This window comes from Enhydra lutris, unplaced genomic scaffold (genome assembly GCF_002288905.1).
Source record: "Enhydra lutris kenyoni isolate GAN:26980312 unplaced genomic scaffold, ASM228890v2 scaffoldscaffold21, whole genome shotgun sequence".
Taxonomy (NCBI): Eukaryota; Metazoa; Chordata; class Mammalia; order Carnivora; family Mustelidae; genus Enhydra; species Enhydra lutris.
In genome coordinates this window covers 8,655,947-8,679,045 of record NW_019154105.1, presented here as the reverse complement: position 1 = coordinate 8,679,045, position 23,099 = coordinate 8,655,947, and the positions used below count along the sequence as shown (strand labels likewise).

The following is a 23,099-nucleotide window of genomic DNA, read 5'->3' as shown; positions in this document are numbered from 1 at the left end:
ACAGTTTTACCATCTATGTTTGAAATCTAAAACAATTACAATTTTGCCTGTGTTGTGAATTGAATGTGTGTCCCTGCTCCCAAATTCATATGTCGAAATCCTAAGCCCCAATGTTACCATATTAGGAGGTGGGGCTTATGGGAGGTGGTTAGATCATGAGGGTGGGGCCCTTATCACTCATCAATGGGATTAGTTCCCTTGAGAAAGAGACCATAGAGGGGCGCCTTGGTGGCTCAGTGGGTTAAGCCTCTGCCTTTGGCTCAAGTCATGATCCCTGGGTCCTGGGATCAAACCCTGAATCGGGCTCTCTGCTCAGCAGGGAGCCTGCTTCCCCCTCTCACTGCCTGCCTCTCTGCCTACTTGTGATTTCTCTCTCTCAAATAAAAAATAAATAAAAAAATTTTAAAAAAGAATAGTAAAAAAAAAAAAAAAAAAGAAAGAAAAGAAAGAGACCATAGAGAGCTCCCTAACCTTCCAACATGTGACCACAGAGTTCGAAAGTGGCCTTCAATGAGCCAGGAAGTAGGTTGTCCCCAGACACCAGATCTGTGGCACTTTGATCATGGACTTCCCAACCTCCAGAAATAATGTTTGTTGTTTAAACCACCCAGTCAATGGGGGTTTCTGTTGTGTTTCTTTGCTTGTTTGTTTGTTTGTTTATAGCAGCCCAAATGAACTAAGACAGCCTGCTTTTTTAAAATTTAAATTCAAGTTAGTTAACATATAGTGTATTACTAGTTTCTGAGTAGAGTTCAGTGATCCATCAGTTACATATAACACCCAGTGCTCAGCACATCAAGGGCCTTCCTTAATGTCCATCACCCAATTATTCCATCCCTCCATCCCCTTCCTCTCCATCAACCTTCAGTTTGTTCCCTAGAGTTAAGAGTCTCTAATGGTTTACCTCTCTCTATGAGACAGCCTGCTTTTGAACTTCAGGACGCCATGCTAAATATATTCTTCTGTGACTTGCTACTATTATCCAACATTTTATTCTGCAATACATGCACTCTGATATCTGTAGCTGTAGTTTATTCAATTTAAATGACACTTAACATCCCATCATAGGAATACTAAATCAATAAATATCAAATTTGTTTATCCAGATCTCTATTGGTGCACATCTGGGTTCTTTCCAGATTTGTGCTATTATCAACATTCTCTATATAAGGTTCATGTATATGAGAGTTTCTCTAGGAATTACTTGCTGGGTTTAAGGTTTGCACACCTTTGACATTACAAGATTATGCCACACTGTATTAATGTATTAAGATACCAAAGAACACTCCATCCTACATAAAACCATCTGTTGCTCCACATATTGGCCAGTATCTGGTGGTGGTAACATGATGGGTTTAAAATGGTATCTTTTAATTGTTCTTTTCATTTGCATTTTTCCATTATTAATGAGGTTGAATATTTTTTCACATGTTTATAAGCATCTGTGTTCTTCCTTTAGTGAAATTTCTGTTCCTTTCTTTGGTTCTTTTCCTACTTGGATACTATCTTTTCCCTATTGGTTCATAGGTATTCTTTATATATTCTGGATATTGATCTCTCATTTTATATATATATATATATATATATATACATATAAAATATGCACATATTATATAATATATATATTATATGTAAATATAGATTTACAGATAGCAAAGCCCATTTTACAATTTGTGGCTCAGATTTTCCTTCTTTCTAGTGTGTCAATTAGCATAAGTTTGCGGATTTAATATACTGAGTTAGGCAATATGCTTTTTTTTTCTTCTGATTAGCACATTTGGTGTCTTGTTTCAAAAAAACTTTCTTCCACAGACTTCACAGAAATATTTTATATTGTCTTTTATATGGTCTTCTAAAGTTTTTACAGTTTTTTCTTTTGTATTTAAGACCTTAACCCAAGTAGAGCTGATTTTGTATGCAATGTGATGGAATTATACAATTTTATTTTATTTTTCTATAACGGTTCATCAATTATTCCAGCACTGCTACTTATATCATAAACTGAGTTCCCATCGATGTGCAAGGATACTTCTGACTTCTCTATTCTGTCCCATAAATCAAATTGTCTATACTTGTACACCATCTTCATTAACATTTTATCCTAATTTCTTGACATCAAGAAAGGAAAATTCTCCCATTGTCTTCAGAGCAGATTTTCTTAGATTTCTGCTTGCTCTTCCATATAAATATTAGAAGCAGCTTGCAAATTTGCACTAATTTAACTATAAGTTTGAATTTCTTTGATATTTTAGATTGGTTTGTGAATTATTAACATCTTTATAGTTCTGAGTTATTTCAAGAATATAAAATAACTCTCAATTTATCAAGGGCTTCTTTAATTTTTTTAAGATTTTATTTATTTATTTGACAGAGATCACAAGTAGGCAGAGAGGCGGGCAGAGAGAGGGGGAAGCAGGCTCCCCACTGAGCAGAGAGCCCGATGCAGGGCTCGATTCCAGGACCCTGAGATCATGACCTGAGCCGAAGGCAGAGGCTTTAACCTGCTCAGCACCCAGGTACCCCTTCTTTAATGTTTTTAAACAAAGTTTCATAATTTCCCCCAAAATTCCGTCTTTTTATTACTTAAAAAAAAGCACATTTCTAGTCACTTTATATTTTTTGATGTTCCCTTCCATGTCCTTTTTATTAGTAAAAAAAAAAAAAAACACATTTCAAGTCACTTTATATTTTTGGATGTTATTATAAAGAATAGCTTTATAAAATTTTATGTTCCACTCGTTATTAGGATTTAAACATAAAATTTTGTATTGACTTTGTGACTGTCAGTTCCTTACTTGGGTGGTCCCGTCATCTGTCAATAATGTCCATTTAGTTTCCTTCTTTGGAATTTTATGCCTTTTATCTATCTAACTTTGTGGCGATGGCAGGCCCTCTAATCTTTCTACACACAGAGGAAACACTTTCAAGTTTCCACTGTTATGCTTGCTGTTTTGTGGCTATCTTTGTATTGGTAATTTGTTCAAGGGTTATTATTACATTATTATCATTATCATTTTTATTACGATCTGGTCTTCATGTAATGAACTTCAAAGAGGTAGAGATTTGTGGTTCTGTCAAGTACAGTTGAAAACTAAAGAAACAATTTAAACTACAGAATTACTTTAAATAAGCAATTTATGTTCTCCTTCCCTCTTCCTATAATAAATGAGGTTTTACTGAGGTCCTAAAAGCTAACAAAATTAGCACAGGTATGATGATAAAGAATGTATAGCAAGTGGTTGATAAGTCTCGGATTGAAGGATATTACTTTTATGTAGATTTTCCAGAGTCTACCACCTGTGTAGCATAAGCCCAATAATTGCTGACACCTGTGTAGTAGAAGTCCAAATAAGAAAAAAAAATTATTTTAGTAGATTTTTAAAATTCCATTATGTACACTGGTATGACTGATGTCATATTCCAATAATATGATTAATGTAGTTTGAGAAATAAATCCATATGTTCATTTTAAGCATAAAATTTCATGTTGCTGAAATTTTAATCAATAAACTTAAAGCATTATTGAATTACATACAACTATCATTTAACGAAAATGCTCTCTTTTTTTTTTCAGAGTCCCACTGAAAAATGGGGCATTAATTTGTTTGGATCCTGAGGCTGAATGGGTGATGATTGTTATCAAAAAGATTATCAACAGGTAAAATTAATGCCAAGGATTCTTGTATTCATACTCTCTTTTTCCTTTTAATTAAAGATATTTTTGAATGTATACAAACTCTGCTATATGTTAGAATAAAATTATAATAAGATCAGAATGAGTCTATACCAGAAAATCCAAAAGTGTCATTCCCAAGACCAGCTAGGAACTTGTTAAAAATCTAAATTCTTAGGCCTCAGCCCAGATTTACTGGATCAGAAATTCTGGGGATGGAACCCAACAGTCTGTGTTTTAACAAGCATCCCAGATGATTCTGATGCATGACCAAGTTTGAGAACAATTGGTCCATGCATTCTATTTAACATACTATCCAATTGACCTGTGTTATAAACATCCCCAATAAATACAAAAATGATCTAAAAGTCCTAGAAACTGCCTTATGCAGACCAGCTAGCCAGGCATTTGATGAGAGAAATTTTCAGAAAAAATAATTCCCCTTTGAAAAAAATTTATCTCCAGCACAACATTTCTAGAAACTAGACTCCAAATAGAATTTGCAAATTGATGAATGGAGAAGATACACTAAGTACAGGCAGCTGATAATGGGAGTATATTTGGATTAACTTCTGGAAAAAAAAAAATCAAAGTAGGATTTTGTGGGGGGGGGCATTTTTAAGACATAGCAGTGTATAAGAAGAGAGTGGTGACCAGTCATATAGAAAAATTTTCTGGGTTTTTTAGTTAAAAAATCAACAGGAAAACAAATTAAGGGTATGTGGGGCTCTGAATCACCAGAGGATCACCTTGGCAGTTGAGTGGTATGATGTGGTGGGAAGAACTTGGGTTTGAGAATCCTATAGCTATGGCTTAGTGTTCCAGATCCACAGCTATAAGTTATGCCATTTTGGTTAATTCACTTAACATTGGGATTTACATGATTTCATTTGTTCTTACTTTGCTCTGTCATGGAAGAAGTAGAGATAAAGTAGTTAATTATGGCTGTTATTAGTTTTCAGCTGACCAAATACATAGGCTTTTGTCTTTATTCGTCAAGGTCTTTTCTTTTTTCTTGCAAGGCACCACACATGGGTAATCCTGCATATCTGTATAGTTACATGTGGCTCTGATTGTATTGTGGTACTCTTTTTTTTTTTTTTTTTGTAGCGCTCCTAACTGATGGCCACACAGGGAAAGTCATAGCCTATGGGTGTCGAGAGCCCTTGGTATCATGGTGAGCTTGGACATCCTCCAGAATTTTCTTTGAAACTAGCACCGATTGGGGCACCTGGGTGACTCAGATGGTTAAACATCTGCCTTCGACTCAGGTCATGATCTCATAGTCCTGGGATCTAGCCCCGCATTGGGCTCTCTGCTCAGCGGGGAGTCTGCTTCTCCCTCTCCCTCTACTACTCCCACTGTTTGTGCTCTCTCTGTCAAATAAATAATTTTATTTTTAAAGAAAATAACACCAACTTATGCTAATTTATGACTACAATGAACTGCCTCCTTTGCTCATTCTAACAACCTAAACATTGTTTTCAGGCAGGTGATTGACTACTTGTGTGGGAATAATGGAAGGAGAAGTAATGAAATTTCTATTATGTTGGGAGAATAAGCTCCCAAATCCATATAGTGGGTGAGAGGTTTCCTTCTTATGCTCAATATACCTTAACAGAGTCTACCTGTTCCATGTTGTACCCAACCACTTAACTTCCCTTGGTTCCCCTTGCCCTGCCTCCTTCCCCTGCACAGGACCTAACATACAAAGGAACTAAGATTTGAGGAATGGTCTTTGTATATCACCTCCTCCAGGAGGTCTTCCCATACCTCTTCAGTCTGGGTTATTGCCTCCATGTCTATATAAACTGTCAAAACTACCTTTGCTTCTCATTTTATCTCATTTCACAGGGAAAGCTTTTAAATCAACACAAACAACTAACTTGCCAAAGATTATAAAACCAGATAGTGGCAGAGAAAAGGTGGGATGCCAGGAATCCTGATTTTTATCCTCCATTACTCTTATCTCCATTACTTCTGCTTTAGTTAGCAGAACCAGCTCCACCCTGGTTACACCCAGACTGCGGGATGCTGAGACATAAAACCTCTAGAGGAGACCCTCTGTGGGTTTCTGGGTGAGGTGCATTTCTTCCCCATGACACAGTAACTCATCAAGCTGCTTAAGACATCCTCCTCGCTACTCCCTCCAACAATATCAGCCTTCCCGCACTGGATGGTCAAATGCTATCATCTTGGTCTGGACTGATGATACCTGTTTCCGCATTTTCTTCTTGGTGCCAACAAAAACATATCATATTAATTTAGCCAAACATCCTTCCAGAACTCACCATTCACCCAGGGATTTTTCTCTTCTCTTGAGATTCAATTATTGTCACTGATGAAAAGAACTGTCCCCCTACCTTGCACCAGCCTCCTATCCTGAAACACACATTTATTACCTGTGACTATGCCCTACTCCCTGGGACAAGGAGTTCAGGGTAAAGGAGAGACATTTGTTATTTTTCCCAAACTCCCCATTCCTCTATTTTATTGCATTATTTCTATTTTATTAGACCATTCATCCAGTTGCCTAAGCTGGAAATTTAGGGATCGTCGTAAACTGACCTTCCCCTTCTGCTCCACGACCAGCCAGGCTCTGGGTCCTGACATTACTCCACCATTTTCCACCCTCATTTAGCCCTCTTCCTCCTTCTCTTTGCTACTGTCTTAGTTCTGGCCTTCTCAAACTTTCCACAGTTTCCCTGAAATAGCCTCCTAACTAGTGTCCATGACTATTCCTATTCCAATCAGTCTGATTCACCACAAAGCGACTGTTCTAAAACATGAATATCAGCACGTAAGAAGAATCCCTCATCTATGAGGCAGGCCAATCATTAAGAACAACCATTAATCAGATCCTTCCTGAAAATTATCCATCGTTCTTAAGATTTGCCTCAAAATACATCGGATGGACCCAATTCTGACCCATTTTTCCTGGAGTCATTCAAATTTTGATAACCCTGGGGCCATCTGGTCAAAAAGGACCCATATTTCTACTGTCACTTCATTTTATTTAATTTTCTATTTTTTACCCATGGGCCAAAGTTTACATTAGCAAATAGGTACAGGTGTTAGAGTTATTGAAAGAAAACATGGATGGTAAAAATGTAAATGGTGTAAGGGGCTTTATCCTTTTTTTTAAAGGAAAAAATAAATTTTCCCCCACCTTAAATCCCGAGTTGCCTGGTTTCCATCCCTAGGAGTGATAATAATTTTTACCAACTCTGGTGGGTATATATTCCCAGAAATGTTCTCTATATGAACCAGCATATTTGATGACATAAATGAGAGCATTGTCTCATTCCAGTACATTTATTTACTTACTTATTTACTTGCTCAGGATGGGGAGTGGGGATAGAATATTTTATTGCAGGTATGTACCATTGTTCAGCTTACCTGTCTATTCTGATGAACACTTAGGTCTTTTTTTTTTTAAGATTTTATTTATTTATGAGACAGAGAGTGCACGAGAGAAAGAGAGCATGAGCAGAGGGAGGAGAGGATGGAGAGGCAGAAGCAGGCTCCCCACCGAGCACGAAGCCCAGTGGCGAGAGGTGCTCCGTAATCATGGACCTGAGCCTAACGCACTTAACCGACTGAGCCACCTAGATGCCCCCATTTAGGTCTTCCCAGACTCTATTTTATGTGAGAAATAATCCCTTAGTGAATATCTATATATTCATTTTTTGTGTATTCAAGTTATACAAGTACACGTGTAGTATAAATATATAGAATAGGAACGTCTGAATCAAAGGCACGTGTATTTTACATTTTAATAAATATTGCCCAAACAGTTCCAAAGAATTTGCATTCATTTAAGCTCCCTCCATTAGACTATGAAAATGAAAGGCACTGGTGATAGTGTTTTGTCCTACTTTTTGATCTTTGCCAAACTGATTGGTAAAAACTACTATCCCATTGTTTGAGTCTGTATTTCTCTAATAATGAGTAATGTTGGGCTTCTTTTCTTTTCTTTTTTGCGGCCATTTACATTTTGCTCTCTAGGAAATTTTTCTCATTATTATTGGTCTTATCATTTACTTGTAAGCTATATGTACACATTAAAAAATAAATATTTTTCTGGAAATAAACCCCACAATGTTTATTTTGTATTTTCCATTTGTGTTTTCATTTTATTTTGGCTTTCCCCCATGGAAAAATGTATTATTTTAGTGTAGTTAATTCACTAAATTTGTTCGTAATGGTTTGTGTTTTGCCACCACAGTACTTCTCTATCTCGAAACTCAGTTTGGTCAAATTGAGAGATTTGAACCAACCACTCTCCAAGATAGATATTCTAAATTAGGACTGCTGAAAAATAGGCTTCTTAATGAGTGGGTCACATACATCACATAAGAATAATAACTTATATTTAAAAGACTTTTTCAATCTAGAATATTTAAAAGTAGGTCATGTCTTAAATTGAATCACTACATTACAGCAATGTCATCTTCTGGAAAGAACAAAGGTAAGTTTAAGCTTTAAACATAGAAATGTATGTGTGTGCGTGTTGATGGACACACACAGAAGTATATGTGCATGTACATGTATAAATATTCAATAAAACTATATAGTATTTTTTATTGACTGTATGTACATAAGCATTTTGTATATTATACAAAAATACTATATACATACTTATATGCAAAATATACTAATATATATTTGCATACAAAATTATATATACATGTATTGTTTTTTACTGAAAAAGAAATTTAACCACATTACAACATATTTTGGAAAATAGATGAGAAAGTTATTACCCAAGTCCCCCTATATCAATGTAATCACTGCCATTATTTTAGTACATCTCCTTTCAATCTGTTTTCTCATGTGTATATAGTTATAAATATAATGGCTAAGTCATCTTCAAGACACTCTATAAAGGACACTTCTGTTAGATCTAAGAAACACCAGCAGAAAGAAACTAGAGGTATAGTGACTTAGAAGCAGAAGTTAAGGGGAGGGGTTCATAAGAAGTTGGGTGAACCGGCATCCCATCCTTGCCCACACCCCGAATCAGGGAGCAGAAAGATGCAGGGTACCTCATGTGAGAACAGCTGGAGAACTAAGCCACATGTCCATAAAAAGGCAGCATGTGTAGCCTGCTATAAAATAGTGCATAACCAGCCAGTCACCCAAGGAAGAACCACAAACAGTACCAATTAAATTAGAAAAAAATCGCCCTGTATCCTTCCACCCTTGTTCTGACCTTGGAAAATGCAGAAGCATTAGAAAATGAGTAGGGAAGGAGAGAAAGAATTTCAAAGTAGAGAAGTAAAAAAGAACAGACCCTGGTGATCTCATCCAGTCTTATGACTACATGTCATCTATGTGTCAATGATTCCCAGGCTTCAGGCTCCACCCTTGAGCCCTCCCTGAACTCCAGACTTGTGCGTCTTCCCACGGAACATGACCACTTCAGACTCGAACAGCCATTTCACAGTTACTAGATCCAAAATGGAACTCTTGGTCATCCCCAACAAACTGGTCTACCTGCAAGTCTCCGTTATAGTGGATGGCAACTTTACCTTCCCAATGGTCCAGACCAAAAAACTTGGGGTTTTCTTGATTTTTTTTAACTTACATGTTAGATATTATTTTTGTCAGAAAATCCTGTTGAATCCACCTGAAAAGTATATCTAGACTCTGACCATTTTTCACCACCTCAGCTTCTACCACCTTAGTTTGAGCCAGCCTTCTCTCTCACCCAGGGATGCTGTCATGTCCAAATTGACTTTTGTTCTATACTTGCTACCCTCACATCCCCAGTTTGTTTCAAAACAGTAGCTACGGCAGTATTTTTAAAACATAGATCGAGAGGGAGACAAACCACACAAGAGACTCTAAATCTCAGGAAACAAACTGAGGGCTGCTGGGGAGTGGAGGGGTAGGGTTAGAGTTGCTGGGTTGTGGACATTGGGGAGGGTATGTGCTATAGTGAGTACTGTGAGTTGTGTAAGACTGATGATTCACAGACCTGTACCCCTGGGGCAAATATTACGTTATATATTAATAAAACAAAACATAGATCAGATAGTGTCATTCTTTTATTCAAAACTTTCATTTCGATCACCTCCCATCTCACTCACAGAAAAGCCCTAGTTCTTGGAATAGCCAACAAAGCCTTATGTCTGCCAAACCACCCCTCCATCTCACCCCCTGGTTCAGTCTGCTTGAGCTTCTATAACAAAACATAGACTGGGCGGCTTAAACAATAAGCATGTCTTTTCTCACCCTTCAGGAGGCTGGAGCATAGGCCAGCATGGTCAGCTTCTGGTGAGAACTCTTTCTGGCTTATAGACAAACACCTTCACGCTGTGTGCTCACATGGCAGAGAGAGAGAGAAAGAGAGAGAGAAAATGAGCTGTCTGATGTCTCTTCTTATAAAGACACTAATCCTTTTGGATCAGGGTACCACCCTTATGTCTTGGTTTAACCCTAATTACTTCCATAAAGATCTTATTTCCAAATACACATTGAAGGTTACATCTTCAACATTCAAGCATTGAGAAGATACATTCCAAATACACATTGAAGGTTACTTCTTCAACATTTGAGCATTGAAAAGATACATTCAGTCCATAATACCGTCACTAGCAATAGGACCTCACTTCCTACCAGGTCTCCTTGCTCCTCTCTTCCTGCACATTGACCTGCTTAATGACCCTCAAACAACTCATACATATGCCTGCCTTAGCATGCATATATATATTATGTATGCATATATAATATATATAATGCTAATATTAATTACATATATATATTATGCTAATTTCTCTGCTTGGAATATGTTATTTCCAGATATCCCTGTGGATAACTTTCTCACTTCTTCAAATCTTTGTTCAAATATCAGCTTCTCAATTAAGCCCACCCTAATCAGCTTATTTATAATTGCTACCTACCCTCACCAGCACCCTTGGGCCTCCTTATCCTGCTGTCTCTTTTGTTGTTGCATCAAACCTTCTAAGACCCATTACAAGATGCTGGTCATATCATGGCAACTCAGACAGGTGGAGCAGGGCAATGAGAGCCTGGTCGGCTTTCTCTTCTGCTCAGAGTGGCTGCTATTGCCCTGGGGACAGGGTGGGGAGTGGGTTTTAGAGAGGAGGCCACACAGAAGCTAAGACTAAAGGCAACTGGGAGCTTGATAAAGTAGGTGTTTAGTAGTGAATGGGCAAAAACTAAATAAACCTTAGCTCACCCTGAGATGAATGCAATAGTAGAAACTCGGGCATTATGATAGAGCAATGAGGCAGAAAATTTAGGGGCAGGTGGAGAATTAAGGGGAAGAAATAAGGGAAAATTTGGCCTTACTCTATATTTGGGCAGAGAATTCTGGCTGACTGGAGGACTATATTTCATGAAGGTAAGTCCCCAGCCTGTTAGTTTAAAGAATGGAATGTCACCTCATCCAACTTTGCTATTGCTAAGTTCTCTCTTTTATGTGGGAATTGTCTTAAGAAATATATCCCAAATATCTACCCTTTAACAACTATGAACAGACTTGTTTCTAATCTTGCTGATGGATAAATGAAGGGGTGCTCTATTTAATCCAACTGGGATCTAGAAAATGACCAGCTTTCTCCACATGTAAGAGGTAAGTACTATTCAAACCATGGTCATCCCAAGGCAAGTCAAGTTTGCTCTCTGACTCCATTTCTTCTCCATTTCTTATCTTACACTCAAAATGGGCAACTGTCAACACTCTACACAACTATTTCTTACATTTAGGGATTCTGTTTTCAGGTGTATATGTGCAATGTTGTCCTGTTTCTGGGAAAAACTCCTCTTCCATCTGTTAGGTAGCTAGTCAAGTCAAGGCCAAGCTGGAATTTAAAGTCTGTGAGGCTATTTGTCTGGCCATTAAGCTGACAATTTTCACCTTGCATTAATTGATTATGGATATCTTTTTTTGGTGGTAGAAGGGGATGGCCAAGAAGGAGAGAAGGAGGGAATATAGAAAACAAAGCCAGCAGAGAAGATTAATGTCCTCTGTCTCTTGCTTGAGATGTTGTTGAGGACACCAGTGGAGAGAGGTGGAGAGGGCCAGAAAACAGCCTGAGAGACCTGGGAAGACTCAGTACAAACAATACCTAATGAGCTCATCTCTCTATTATTAAAAAAAAAAAGACTATTTTTACCTATATTGACATGATTAACTTGGACAATGACAATTTTGTTGTATGACAGAATTTTTTGTAACAAATCTAAGAAAATGGCACAGAAAAATAGTTATGTTCAAAGATAAAGAATGAAGACTTGATTCAGAGTTGGCCAATTATGAAAGATCACCTTTCTGGGATTTTCTTTTATTCTTCATCCTTTAGGATAATTCCAAGAAAATTATATAAACCAGTTTTCAACAAAAAACTAATCTCAGGAAGTGGTAAGATGAGGACAGTGAGTGTAACAAAGAAGTACATCTGTATGCAAAATGGTAAAAAGCTGATATACCTAATTTTTATATTTTTAGACAGTAAAATATATGTCTAAGGAAAAATATTAAAAACATAGGTAAGGCAGAAATAATATATAGATATATAAATATAGACATATCACAAAGGAAGATACATAAAAAGATGTCTGCTTAAAGATAATTTATTATTATGATAAAATAGCAAATACAACCATTGACTTTGACATTGATGATGTTTATAGTGAATGAAAAAAAAAATGTTGCCCTCAAAAAATTTATTTATTCTGGTGCCCTGTTTTTCAAAATGTGTTCTCTACTTGTGAAAATGCCACATTTGAGATGTCGCCCTCTAAATTCAATCGGATTCTTAGTGTGGAAGGGGGCATCCAGGGGACAAGAATTCATATAATATGCAAATACCTAAGATGTTTCCTAGGCACAGAAATGTTTGAGAACTAGAGATCCAGTAGGCCACTGTTTCATCTAACCTTCTTTCAAGGTGGATTGAGGTTAAGCATACTGGATGACTCATGACCTCTGAGATTTGAGACTGTAGGTTTAGAAATCCAAAACTGGACAGGAACACCCCCAACACACACACACACACATGCAGGGGAAAGGTGGATAATGTTCTAGAGATAGAAAGAAAGAAGCAAGTATTACTTTATCAGCCACTGTTTGCTATCTGGACATGTCACTGCAGAACAACAGTTCTCTATGTCTTATAATGTCGATTCCATCCTCAGTCCACAAAAGTGTTTGGTACATAGGAAGCACTTTATAAATACCTAATAGACAGACAGAGAGATCAATTGATCAATCATGCTCTGCTTTCTCTCAATCCAAGAACAACAAAATCCTTTTCTATCACTTACATTAGGAAATGTTTCCCCAGACCAGCTTAGATGGAAATTTATGCAACTCTCTCGTAAGTCACCTACTTTCTTTGGCTAAAGTTTACATTTGTTTCTAATGACAACTGAGTATACAACCTGGAGTTACATTAAAATTTGCATTCGCAGTGAGAGTGATGTTGTCCCTAATGAGACAAACAATTGGTTTAGGAATGTAGAATAATCTTAGAAATTATACTTGTTCATAACCTTCCAAAGGGCCACAGTACGTGAACAGATACATAGTATGTTTATGATTTTCAAATTTTATGGAAGAGGAGTGACTGATCAGAAGAATCATGTATATAAAAGGTCTTTGCAGATCATAATAATGAGTAATATACAGCAATAATAACCATATGAATACTAATATTGAGAATCACTGCTTCAAAACATGGAGAATCAATGCCCAATACCCAACTCTCCCACAGCTGATTTACATTTTACAGAAACCCAGTGCTGAACCTACTGATGGGATATTCCCAAAGGGTTCATGGGGAGCTAGACAGGTTCACAGAGAAATAACACAAGTGAGTTGCCTCTCTAAAATTCCACTGTGAGATTATTTAATGAAACTAAGAGCAGGTTCTTTAAAAAAAATAACAAAATTGGAGGTGGTGGGGGATGGACTAAATCGTGATGGAGGTAAAGGAGGGCACTTGTTGTTGATGAACACTGGGTGTTGTATGTAAGTGACGAATCACTAAAAATTCTACTCCTGAAACCAATATCACATGATATGTTAGCTAACTAGAACTTAAATACAAATTTGGAAAAAAGAAAAAAATAGTAAATTTTATTTTTATTAAAAAATAAAAGGAATGTAAACATTAACAAATTACATAAACAAAACAGATAAACCTTCAGCCAGACCCATCAAGAAAAAAAGAGAAACCAAATAAATGAAATCAGAAATGAAAGAGAAGTAACAGGATCATTTTATCTCTGGGTAATATAGCAAAGACCAAAAAAGAGCAGCCACCATAAAAAGCTCTTTCTTTTTTTTAATTAAAGATTTTTTTGTTTATTTGTCAGAGAAAGAGAGAGACAGAGAGAGCACAAGCAGGGGGAGTAGCAGACGCTCAACTGACTGAGCCACACAGGGGTCCCCATAAAAAGCCCTTTCGTAGTTGTACTGACACAAAGAAAAGTCAACATTTAGACAATGAAGAGTAAAATGGGTACAGCACAGGAATATATTCTTTTGACTCACAATTCTGGCAAAAAAAAAAAAAAATGCTAACATAATATTAGCCCAACATACTGGCAATTCTTGCTTTGCGTGATTCTGGCTCCAGTAGGCACAAACTTCTTTTTTTTTTTTTTTCTTTTCAGCATAACAGTATTCATTGTTTTTGCACCACACCCAGTGCTCCATGCAATCCGTGCCCTCCCTAATACCCACCACCTGGTTCCCCCAACCTCCCACCCCCCACCCCTTCAAAACCCTCAGATTGTTTTACAGAGTCCATAGTCTCTCATGGTTCACCTCCCCTTCCAATTTCCCTCAACTCCCTTCTCCTCTCCATCTCCCCTTGTCCTCCATGCTATTTGTTATGCTCCACAAATAAGTGAAACCATATGATAATTGACTCTCTCTGCTTGACTTATTTCACTCAGCATAATCTCCTCCAGTCCCGTCCATGTTGCTACAAAAGTTGGGTATTCATCCTTTCTGATGGAGGCATAATACTCCATAGTGTATATGGACTACATCTTCCCTATCCATTCGTCCGTTGAAGGGCATCTTGGTTCTTTCCACAGTTTGGCGACCGTGGCCATTGCTGCTATAAACATTGGGGTACAGATGGCCCTTCTTTTTACTACATCTGTATCTTTGGGGTAAATACCCAGTAGTAGGCACAAACTTCTTAAAAAGTCATTTGGGGCCCTACATCTCTGTGCAAAGTGAGGACAGAGCAGCCTCTATAAGATATAGTAAATATTACAGTAATATTTAATGAATGTTTCCATATGCAAGATACGGAGAGTAAGAGTAATCTATTACTGGTTAAGAAGGAAACTCTAAATTTAAAGTAACAACAATAATATTAATGTCAACAGATAATACTTATTGAACACTTACTATATGTCGGTCCCCTTAAAACACTTTTTGGCTTTAAGTTATTTAATTTCCACAGCAATCTTACGATGTAAGCACTGTTACTATCCCCAGAAGCAGATATAATGGGATAAGAGATTTAATAATCTTGTTATGTAAGGACACCTGGGTAGCTCAGTCAGTTAAGTGTCCAACTCTCGATTTCAGTTCAGGTCACATGATCTTAGGGTCATGAGATCAAGCCCAGCATTGAGTCCCATACTGGGCTCATTGGGCATCAGGCCCTGCACTGAGCTTGGAGTCTGCTTAAGATTCTCTCTCTCTCCCTCTCCCTTTGCCCCTTCCCCACAACACATACTCTCCTTAAAAAAAAAAAAAAATCATGTCATGTGGAATGAACAAAGAACCTTTTACTTAAGTTTAACAGTTTCCAAGTCCAGATTCTAGAAAATGGAGAGTAAAGAGGATCTTTCATTTTCTTGGACTAAGCCATCTTTAGCCTGTTAGTAAATGTAAATCCCTTTCCAGGTCATCTAAGAGCCTGGAATACTGGTGTTCACCCATTTATGTGATGAGTGCCTCCATATTCTGGCTTATTTTCAAAAACCAAAGATACAGTAAAGCTCTGGCCTCATGGAGCTTATATCATCATGTAGGACACAAGACAATCACAAATAAATATATCACATAATATCAGGTTATATTATTATATATTCTGAGATTTATATCAGAAAAATTAAATAGGGCAAGGAAGAAACATAAATGCGCAAGGGAATTGCTAGGATGGTCCAGAAAGTTTTTTCTGAGAAGAGGACATTTCAACAAGAAACCAAATAAAATGTAAGAGCAAGGCCTGTGAATGGTGGGAGAATATTCCTGGCAAGTGAAAGAAGAAGAGTAAAGTTCCCAAAATGAAATTATGAATGGCACACTCTAGAAAGAATAAGGAAAAAGGAAAGGTTGACATTGTGGAGTGAATGAGAGGAACGGTCTCAAAAATAAAACTCAAGAGGTAGCCAGGGACTGTGATAAAGGACTTTGCAGGCAAGGAAAAGATTTTAGATTTTCTTCTTGGTGTAATGAGGAGACATTGAAGGACTGGGAGCAAAGGAATGAAATGTTTTGTTTCACTTTAAATATCACTCTGGCTGGAGTGTTGAGAACAGTGAGGGTGTGGGGTAAACAGGTGAAGAGGCAAGTTCAGTGGCTTTCATGGTGGTTCCCATGAGTCTGTGATGGTGGCTTGGACTAAGGAGATAACTGTAGGGAGAGTGAGAAATATCAAATGAGTGATATATTCTGAAGATTTGCTGATGGATTTGAGGCAGGGTATGAAAAAAGAAGATGAGGAATCAGAGCAGACAATGCAGCTTTGGTCTTAGCAATTGAGTGAATGATGGTGGCTTTTACCGAATAAAGACGAGGAATAAGTAAGTTGGTTTCAGAGGGTAACTAGAGTTCTCTTCTGGACATGCAAGATTGGAGATGTGTGTTGGACATCTAAGTGGAGACACTGAACTGTTGCAACATCTGTCTCGATGCTCAGAGGAAAGGTGAGAGGTGGAAACATCAGTGGAAATGTCCTCAGCATACAAGGGATAAGGAAAGCTTAGGTAATGAAAATCCAAGTAAGTTAACCTAGGTCTTGGCTGTAGATAAAATTGAGAAGGGATCACAGGACAGACTTGGACACACACGAACTCTCCGGAGTCAGAAATTGTGAAGCCGATCCAACAATGGAGACTGGGAGAAAAAAAATACTTTGTGTTTTATACTCATATTTCAAATGACTAACGATGCTGGCTACAATATGCATACCCCAGATATGTTATGCCTTACAATAACCCAAACTACTGAAGGAAATTGTCTGTCACACCTATTGAGAAAAATTAGCTTTTTTATTATAAGTTCCCAAAGGACATTGATCCATGATTAGCATATTTTGAAGACAGAAATTCCTTGAAAGGACTCACTATACTTACTACTATTAGAATAAGAAACCATTTCATGCAAGAAAGATATGAAATACAGGTAAAATATTGAGCTGGATATTCTTGACTTAAATATTCACCAGTATCTTAATTTGAGAAAATCACAAATGCAGGCAGATTCTTTGTCATTAAAAATGCCAGTTTCAAAATGTGGTAATTTATAGTGTAATCACCCCTCCCCACCACACACACACACACACACACACACACACAGACACTTACACAAAGTTAGTAATGTCAGTGTCTGTATGGATGTGGTCATATCCTTACCAGCAGCAAAGTATTTTGAGCTTAAAGATAGTGTATGCCCACTTGCTACTCATTGCCTATCCCCAAGCTGATTTGTGTTCCAAATCTCTAACAGGCCAGGACCACCTTAAATCTTTAAGTCTGAAGTTTAATATTCCTGGACTTAGCCATTCAGTGTGAAATATGGTTGAGGGCAGGCTTACACCTGGGTCTTCTTTAGCCTGTCTGTGCAGTCTCCTAGGTTATGAACTCACCGACAGCTGCTTTCCATTAGACTGGCCATGTGGGTCAGCGAAACTACAGTCCAGATTTGGGGGAATGAGCAAATCACCTTAGGGACAAAAGTGTCTTTTATACTCCACTTATCTGTCTGATTTCCTGATTTTCTTCAACCACTTATTTGTCTGATTTCCTGATTTTCTTCAAATCTTGATCTAATGATTCTTTATTGCTTTGGTTGTTCAACTTTTAAAAGAGTTTTTAAAAATATTTTACCTACTTTTTAAATTTGTTTTCTGTGAGAGTGGGACTCCAGATAACCAAGACTGCCATTATTAGAAACCAGAAGTCTCAGTCACATCTCGAGCTGAAAAATTTCATCTAATTTTTTGAAGCTCTGCCATTGCTTAAATGATGTTTCTCTTGATTCTCTCATACATACGTAATTTCTTCCTTCTTCAAAACCCTGTATCACCTATCTGACCGTCTCATTCGCCTATTAGTCTTGACTGCAGTCCCTTTTTTTGTCATATTAGGTTCTCAGTGGCAGGTGGCATGTCCTATCTCCTGAAGCTACCAGTTCACACTTTGCACAAAGGAGACGCTTAAGATTTATTTAACTGAAAAAATTCAAAGCCTTGCTTGAGAAACCAACTACAAAATAATCACTCGTTATTTCCCACATTTCTTGATTGCAAAAGGGAATAGTCTTGAGCAATAAGAAAAGTTCCCTAGCCTTTTCCCTCACATTCCACTTGCGTTTACATAAAGTGTCAGCCCCAGTTTGTTCTTCTAACAAGGCCCAGCTGCTGAAACATTTCAATCACCATCAGTCCAACTTGTGATAATGATATGTTTCATCAGTCCACTTCATAAAACTCATTGAGAAGCCTCGGTTCGCAACAGAAGGAATTTGGCTCCCCCAGAGCATAATTCTGTACAGATGTGGTCAAGCAAGACTGAATGCCAAACAGCATGACAATATGTGAAACGCTGTGGGGAAGAGAGGAAATCGTTTGCATAGAACATGAAACACACGAGTTGCCTTAATTGCCTGACTATTTTAAGGGAAAAGGGTTGTGGGTCAAAAACTAGTCCGAAGTTTGAAATCACACAACCAAGTGACAAATTTGAGGCTCGTCATTTATTAACTACTTGTTCATTCTTAGACACTATAGCTTGCAAGTCGTCATGATTTTACATGCCATTTAGAAGAAATATCAGCCAACTAATCTGTGTTTCCCAGTAGTGGTAAGCATACCACGACTTTGGAGATGTTAAAATGTGATCAAATATGAATCTTAGAATCATTGAAATAGTATGTATCTTAATATCTTTGAAGCTTTCTTTCTCCATTCAGTAAACACATGGGTATAAAAAAACTTTCTTCAAAAATTTTAGTTTCCTTGTCATCCTTTCTTGATCAGTCTCAATACTGACCCAGGGAAGTCAAAATCTAGAGTGACAGAAGGAGCCATAGTGTGAAGGTACGGTATCGGGCAACCAGCCTACCCATAGCAAAGAGATGGGGGGAGGGGCGGGGAGTGTGCCAGTTGACCTGCAGGTAGTACAGCTCAGAAAAAGAAGGTCTTTTACCTGTAAACTTGCTTTTACTCCCTCTTGGTGTTTCTGCTTATGGAAAAGAAGGTGTATTAAAAAGTGAATTAGGGGCGCCTGGGTGGCTCAGTGGATTAAGCCGCTGCCTTCGGCTCAGGTCATGATCTCAGTGTCCTGGGATCGAGCCCCACATCGGGCTCTCTGCTCAGCAGGGAGCCTGCTTCGCCTTCTCTCTCTGCCTGACTCTCTGCCTACTTGTGATCTCTGTCAAACAAATAAATAAAATCTTTTAAAAAAAGTGAATTAATCTGGTCTCTGCTTCTGAGAGGAAAATTAAGATTATTTAGATAGAGGAGCATCATTGTGGAGTTTAAGATTCTCTATCTCCCTCTCCCTCTGTCCCTCCTCCCTCCATTTACATGCACTTTCTCTCTCTCTCTCTCAAAAAAAAAAAAAAAAAAAAAGGAAGAAGAAGATTATTTGGATGGATGAGTTTGCAGTGAACCAAGTAGATCTGCATGACATAAAATCTCCCTCTTACCTTTCTCCTGGGAGCCACCTGCGCACCTATAGCAAGTGATCTGCTCTGTTCTCTGTCATGTGTGGAAGCAGCTTATCCCACAGGGGATGTCTGCGATTTTTCGACCCAACTTGTTGCGAGGAATATAAATCTGCCTAATTCTGAGTTTCAGTATTAAGGAGTACATCTACCGATAGATGTAAATTGTGATCTTTAATATGAGCTTTATTAGTAGTAATGGTGGTATTTTGGTCTTTTATCTAACTTACTTTTTCTTGTCTTAGTTGAATCAAAACTCATAATTCAGGAAGTTGTAAAGAGCACTATCTGTAGGTTCCCTGAAGAACAACTAGCATTCCTGACCTTGACTCTGATGAACAGCAGGCCTCTGTACTAGAACACAAAACTATGGTAAAGGTTGTCCCATCCAGGTGCCATTGGGAGATCCTGCTCATCATGTAACCGCCCCTTCCTCATCCTCTTTGACAGTCAGGATTAGAACCCAGGTGACATCTGAATGTGTTCTTTCTTATCTGTCAAGGAAGAGGACGACTCCTTTCTTATTCCCTTTCTCTGGGTTCTCTTTGTTTCCTTCCATCAACAGTGTTGTCTAAGGCTTTATTTCTGACCCATGACGGACTTGGCTGACCTCCCTTTACCACTAGCGAGCAGAAGAGCCACATAGGCACTGATCCAAACCAGCCAAAGGGCAGGCAGCTGCAGTCCATTGGAATGGCAGTGACCTTACCTAAAGCCCCAGCCAAAGAATATATTGACTCACTCTGAGCCATCACATTAGGAAAATAAGGAACTCTATCAGTAAAACCACATCTTACTTTGCTTGGCCACATTCTTAGAGACCAACAAACTGGGAACAAAGGGATACCAAGTTGTTCAGGGATACCAAGAAGTAGGATGCAAGAACCGTCAGAACATTGGACTGGAGGAATCTTGCTTAGCTCTATGCTCAATTTATTTCCTTGGATATTTGTCTGTCTCCAGACAAATAAATCACATTTTCCCCAGAAAAATTCATCCAGAATGCTTAGTTTTGTTTTCTGCACCAAGAGAACACATTCCCACGCATAGATTTTGTATTACTTACTATTATTTGTAATTATTGTATTGGGTTGTGCCCTGCCTCACATCCTCCACACTCACCCTCTACCCAGTCATTCGTGCAGTAAGCCACTCTGAGTCGGTATTACCTGACCACACCTGGCCTTAGCTACACAGCATGTCTCTTGCCTTATGCCCTGGAACTTCTATGACATGTGAGCACCCACAAGGTAGAGGCAGTTGACTCTATTGTTGCCACCAGTGGATATTGGAGGATGCTAGTGGTGAATTCACCCTGCTCTTTTTCCCTAGGGCAGACAGTTGTGAGGTACCTCTACATTGGACACTGTCACTGTCTCTACCCCTGGGATAAGCTGTAAATGTCCCATCCCTGAAGATCAGAGGAGCATGATAAAGCATGGAGTTCCCCAAAAGGATAGAACAACATTTGGGGGTAGTGAATTTGGAACGATGCAGCAGGAAATGGTCAAAGGAATTTGTACTAACTTTGATCTGACATCTTTGCAGAGAAAGGCACTTGACTCTGGTGGGAGGATGTTTATATAACTCTTTAAAATAAGAGGATGTTATCATCCTCAACCAGAAAGAGAGACAGAATGCAGTCCGGAAGCAAAAGCAAGATTCAGTGCACACTGAAAACAAAATTCAGTGTAAGGCAGACTCCTCTTGCAATGATTTTTTAAAATACTAGCTTTGAGTTTTTTAGAAGGTTTACAGTACTATTGGATTTAATCCATTACCACATGCTATCTAGACATCATAATTTGCAGTGATATGATTGTTCAATAAGCAGCTTAATTCACAAAGCCTCGTCTCTTTCTTTTCAAATCAAGATGGTCACACTACCATATGATGTCAAGCACAATATCAGATTATATATTTGCGAAGTTTTTATAAGTGATACATTTCCAAAGCAAAGTTGGGGCAGTAACTAGATGAGGTCCAGATCAATGACAGAATAATTATGCCTATTCCTGGTTCTATCTGAAGTTGGGTTACAGTGAGGAAGGAGTGAGGAAGGGGGCCAGAAGGCTGTTCTGAATCACAGAGGTGATTCTTTCCCTTCAGGTTATATGTGAGGAAGGGCCCCCTAATACTGCTGCCCTCACTGGTAGCTCTGGCTCAAGCACTGAAAGGAGCTGTACACGAATCCCAATCAATCCCGCAGCCCATCCAAACAGCATCACTCAAGAAACTTGCCTTCGTGGCCTCGAGAGTCCCACTTGTTCAGAATACACACTTTGCTTACTTAGAAAAAGTTTTTGAAAAGTTTGAAGCTGGTTCTATCTAGAAAGGAGAGGAAGAAAACAGGACTCAGTCACTGACAAAAGTAAAGAAACTGTTTGTGAGTAACTTCTTTTGTCAAGAACTAGCAGAGAATCATCAGAAGACAAGGGGCAACAACTTCACTGGGTGATGCATTTCACCAGCCTGGATCTACCCTTTACCACTGCAGGGGGATTTCCTCCTTTCCTGTTTCCTCTACTTACATATCTCAGACATCATGTGCTTACATAAAGAGACACCTTAGCGAGGGGAAACTTGGGTCACAGATACTGATAAAACCCATGGAATCTTTCGTAAGTTGTTATACTTAAAATCATCCAAAATCAGATCATTACCAGAATGGAGATTAACAAATTCCCAGAAAAGATCCTGTTTTTATTAAAGACATTTTTGCAAAGTCTATTACGGTTAGCCTCTTACAAGGTGCTTTGTCAGCAACTCCATTTTACTCTCAGGAATAGTACACTGACAGAGAAGTTGTTCACTCTGAAAGTTCAGGATGATTATTGCATTGTATAACATTTTGACATGTTTAGAACCAATAAGCAAAGACCTGTGACTACTTAGTTTAAAACCAAACATTCTGGAACCATTTTAATGGTGCTTAGGTCAGATTCAGGACTTTGAGATATAGATAGATATAGATAGATATCTCTATATGAACTTACCATTTGTGCTATATAATGGCCTTTCAAGAGGTCCTTACTAATATGGCAACATGATGGCAAACACAGATTACATTGGGAGAATTCGAAGTATAAGTATCAAGCTGCTGTCTGAGGTTATTCAGCCTGGGCCACTGTGAGTCTGATGTCCGTTTAAGAAAATCTACTGAGGTCAAAGCAGAGAAATCACTAAAACCCACTTAATCCAAACTATAGCTAATCCACTCATTGGAGTAGCTGCTAAGCCTCCATTCGGTTAAATGTAGTCCCACAGTGAGAGAGCCTTTATTTTCTCCCCCTCAAAGAAGTCTGACTTTGATTAAAATTTTTTTTTTACTTTGCCCAACATTTAAAATCATCAGGATGTTGATTTTTGATTGGGCAAAATAAGTACCAGAGCATTTGGAAGAAAAAGGGAATAAAAGAACTAGGTAGGGGCGCCTGGATGGCTCAGTGGGTTAAAGCCTCTGCCTTCGGCTCA

General features: G+C 38.2%; 1 protein-coding gene across 1 annotated transcript in view; it reads left to right on the top strand.

Annotated features, from left to right (window-relative positions):
* The window catches only part of LOC111148819 (growth-regulated protein homolog gamma-like), a 36,984-nt gene extending 18,866 nt beyond the window's left edge, over window positions 1-18,118 (top strand). Inside the window, exons 5-6 of the mRNA XM_022505642.1 lie at window positions 3,575-3,658; window positions 18,046-18,118. Coding sequence (XP_022361350.1) covers window positions 3,575-3,658; window positions 18,046-18,118 — 157 coding nt within the window. The remainder of the gene's footprint in view (window positions 1-3,574; window positions 3,659-18,045) is intronic.
* Window positions 18,119-23,099: the final 4,981 nt, after the last annotated feature.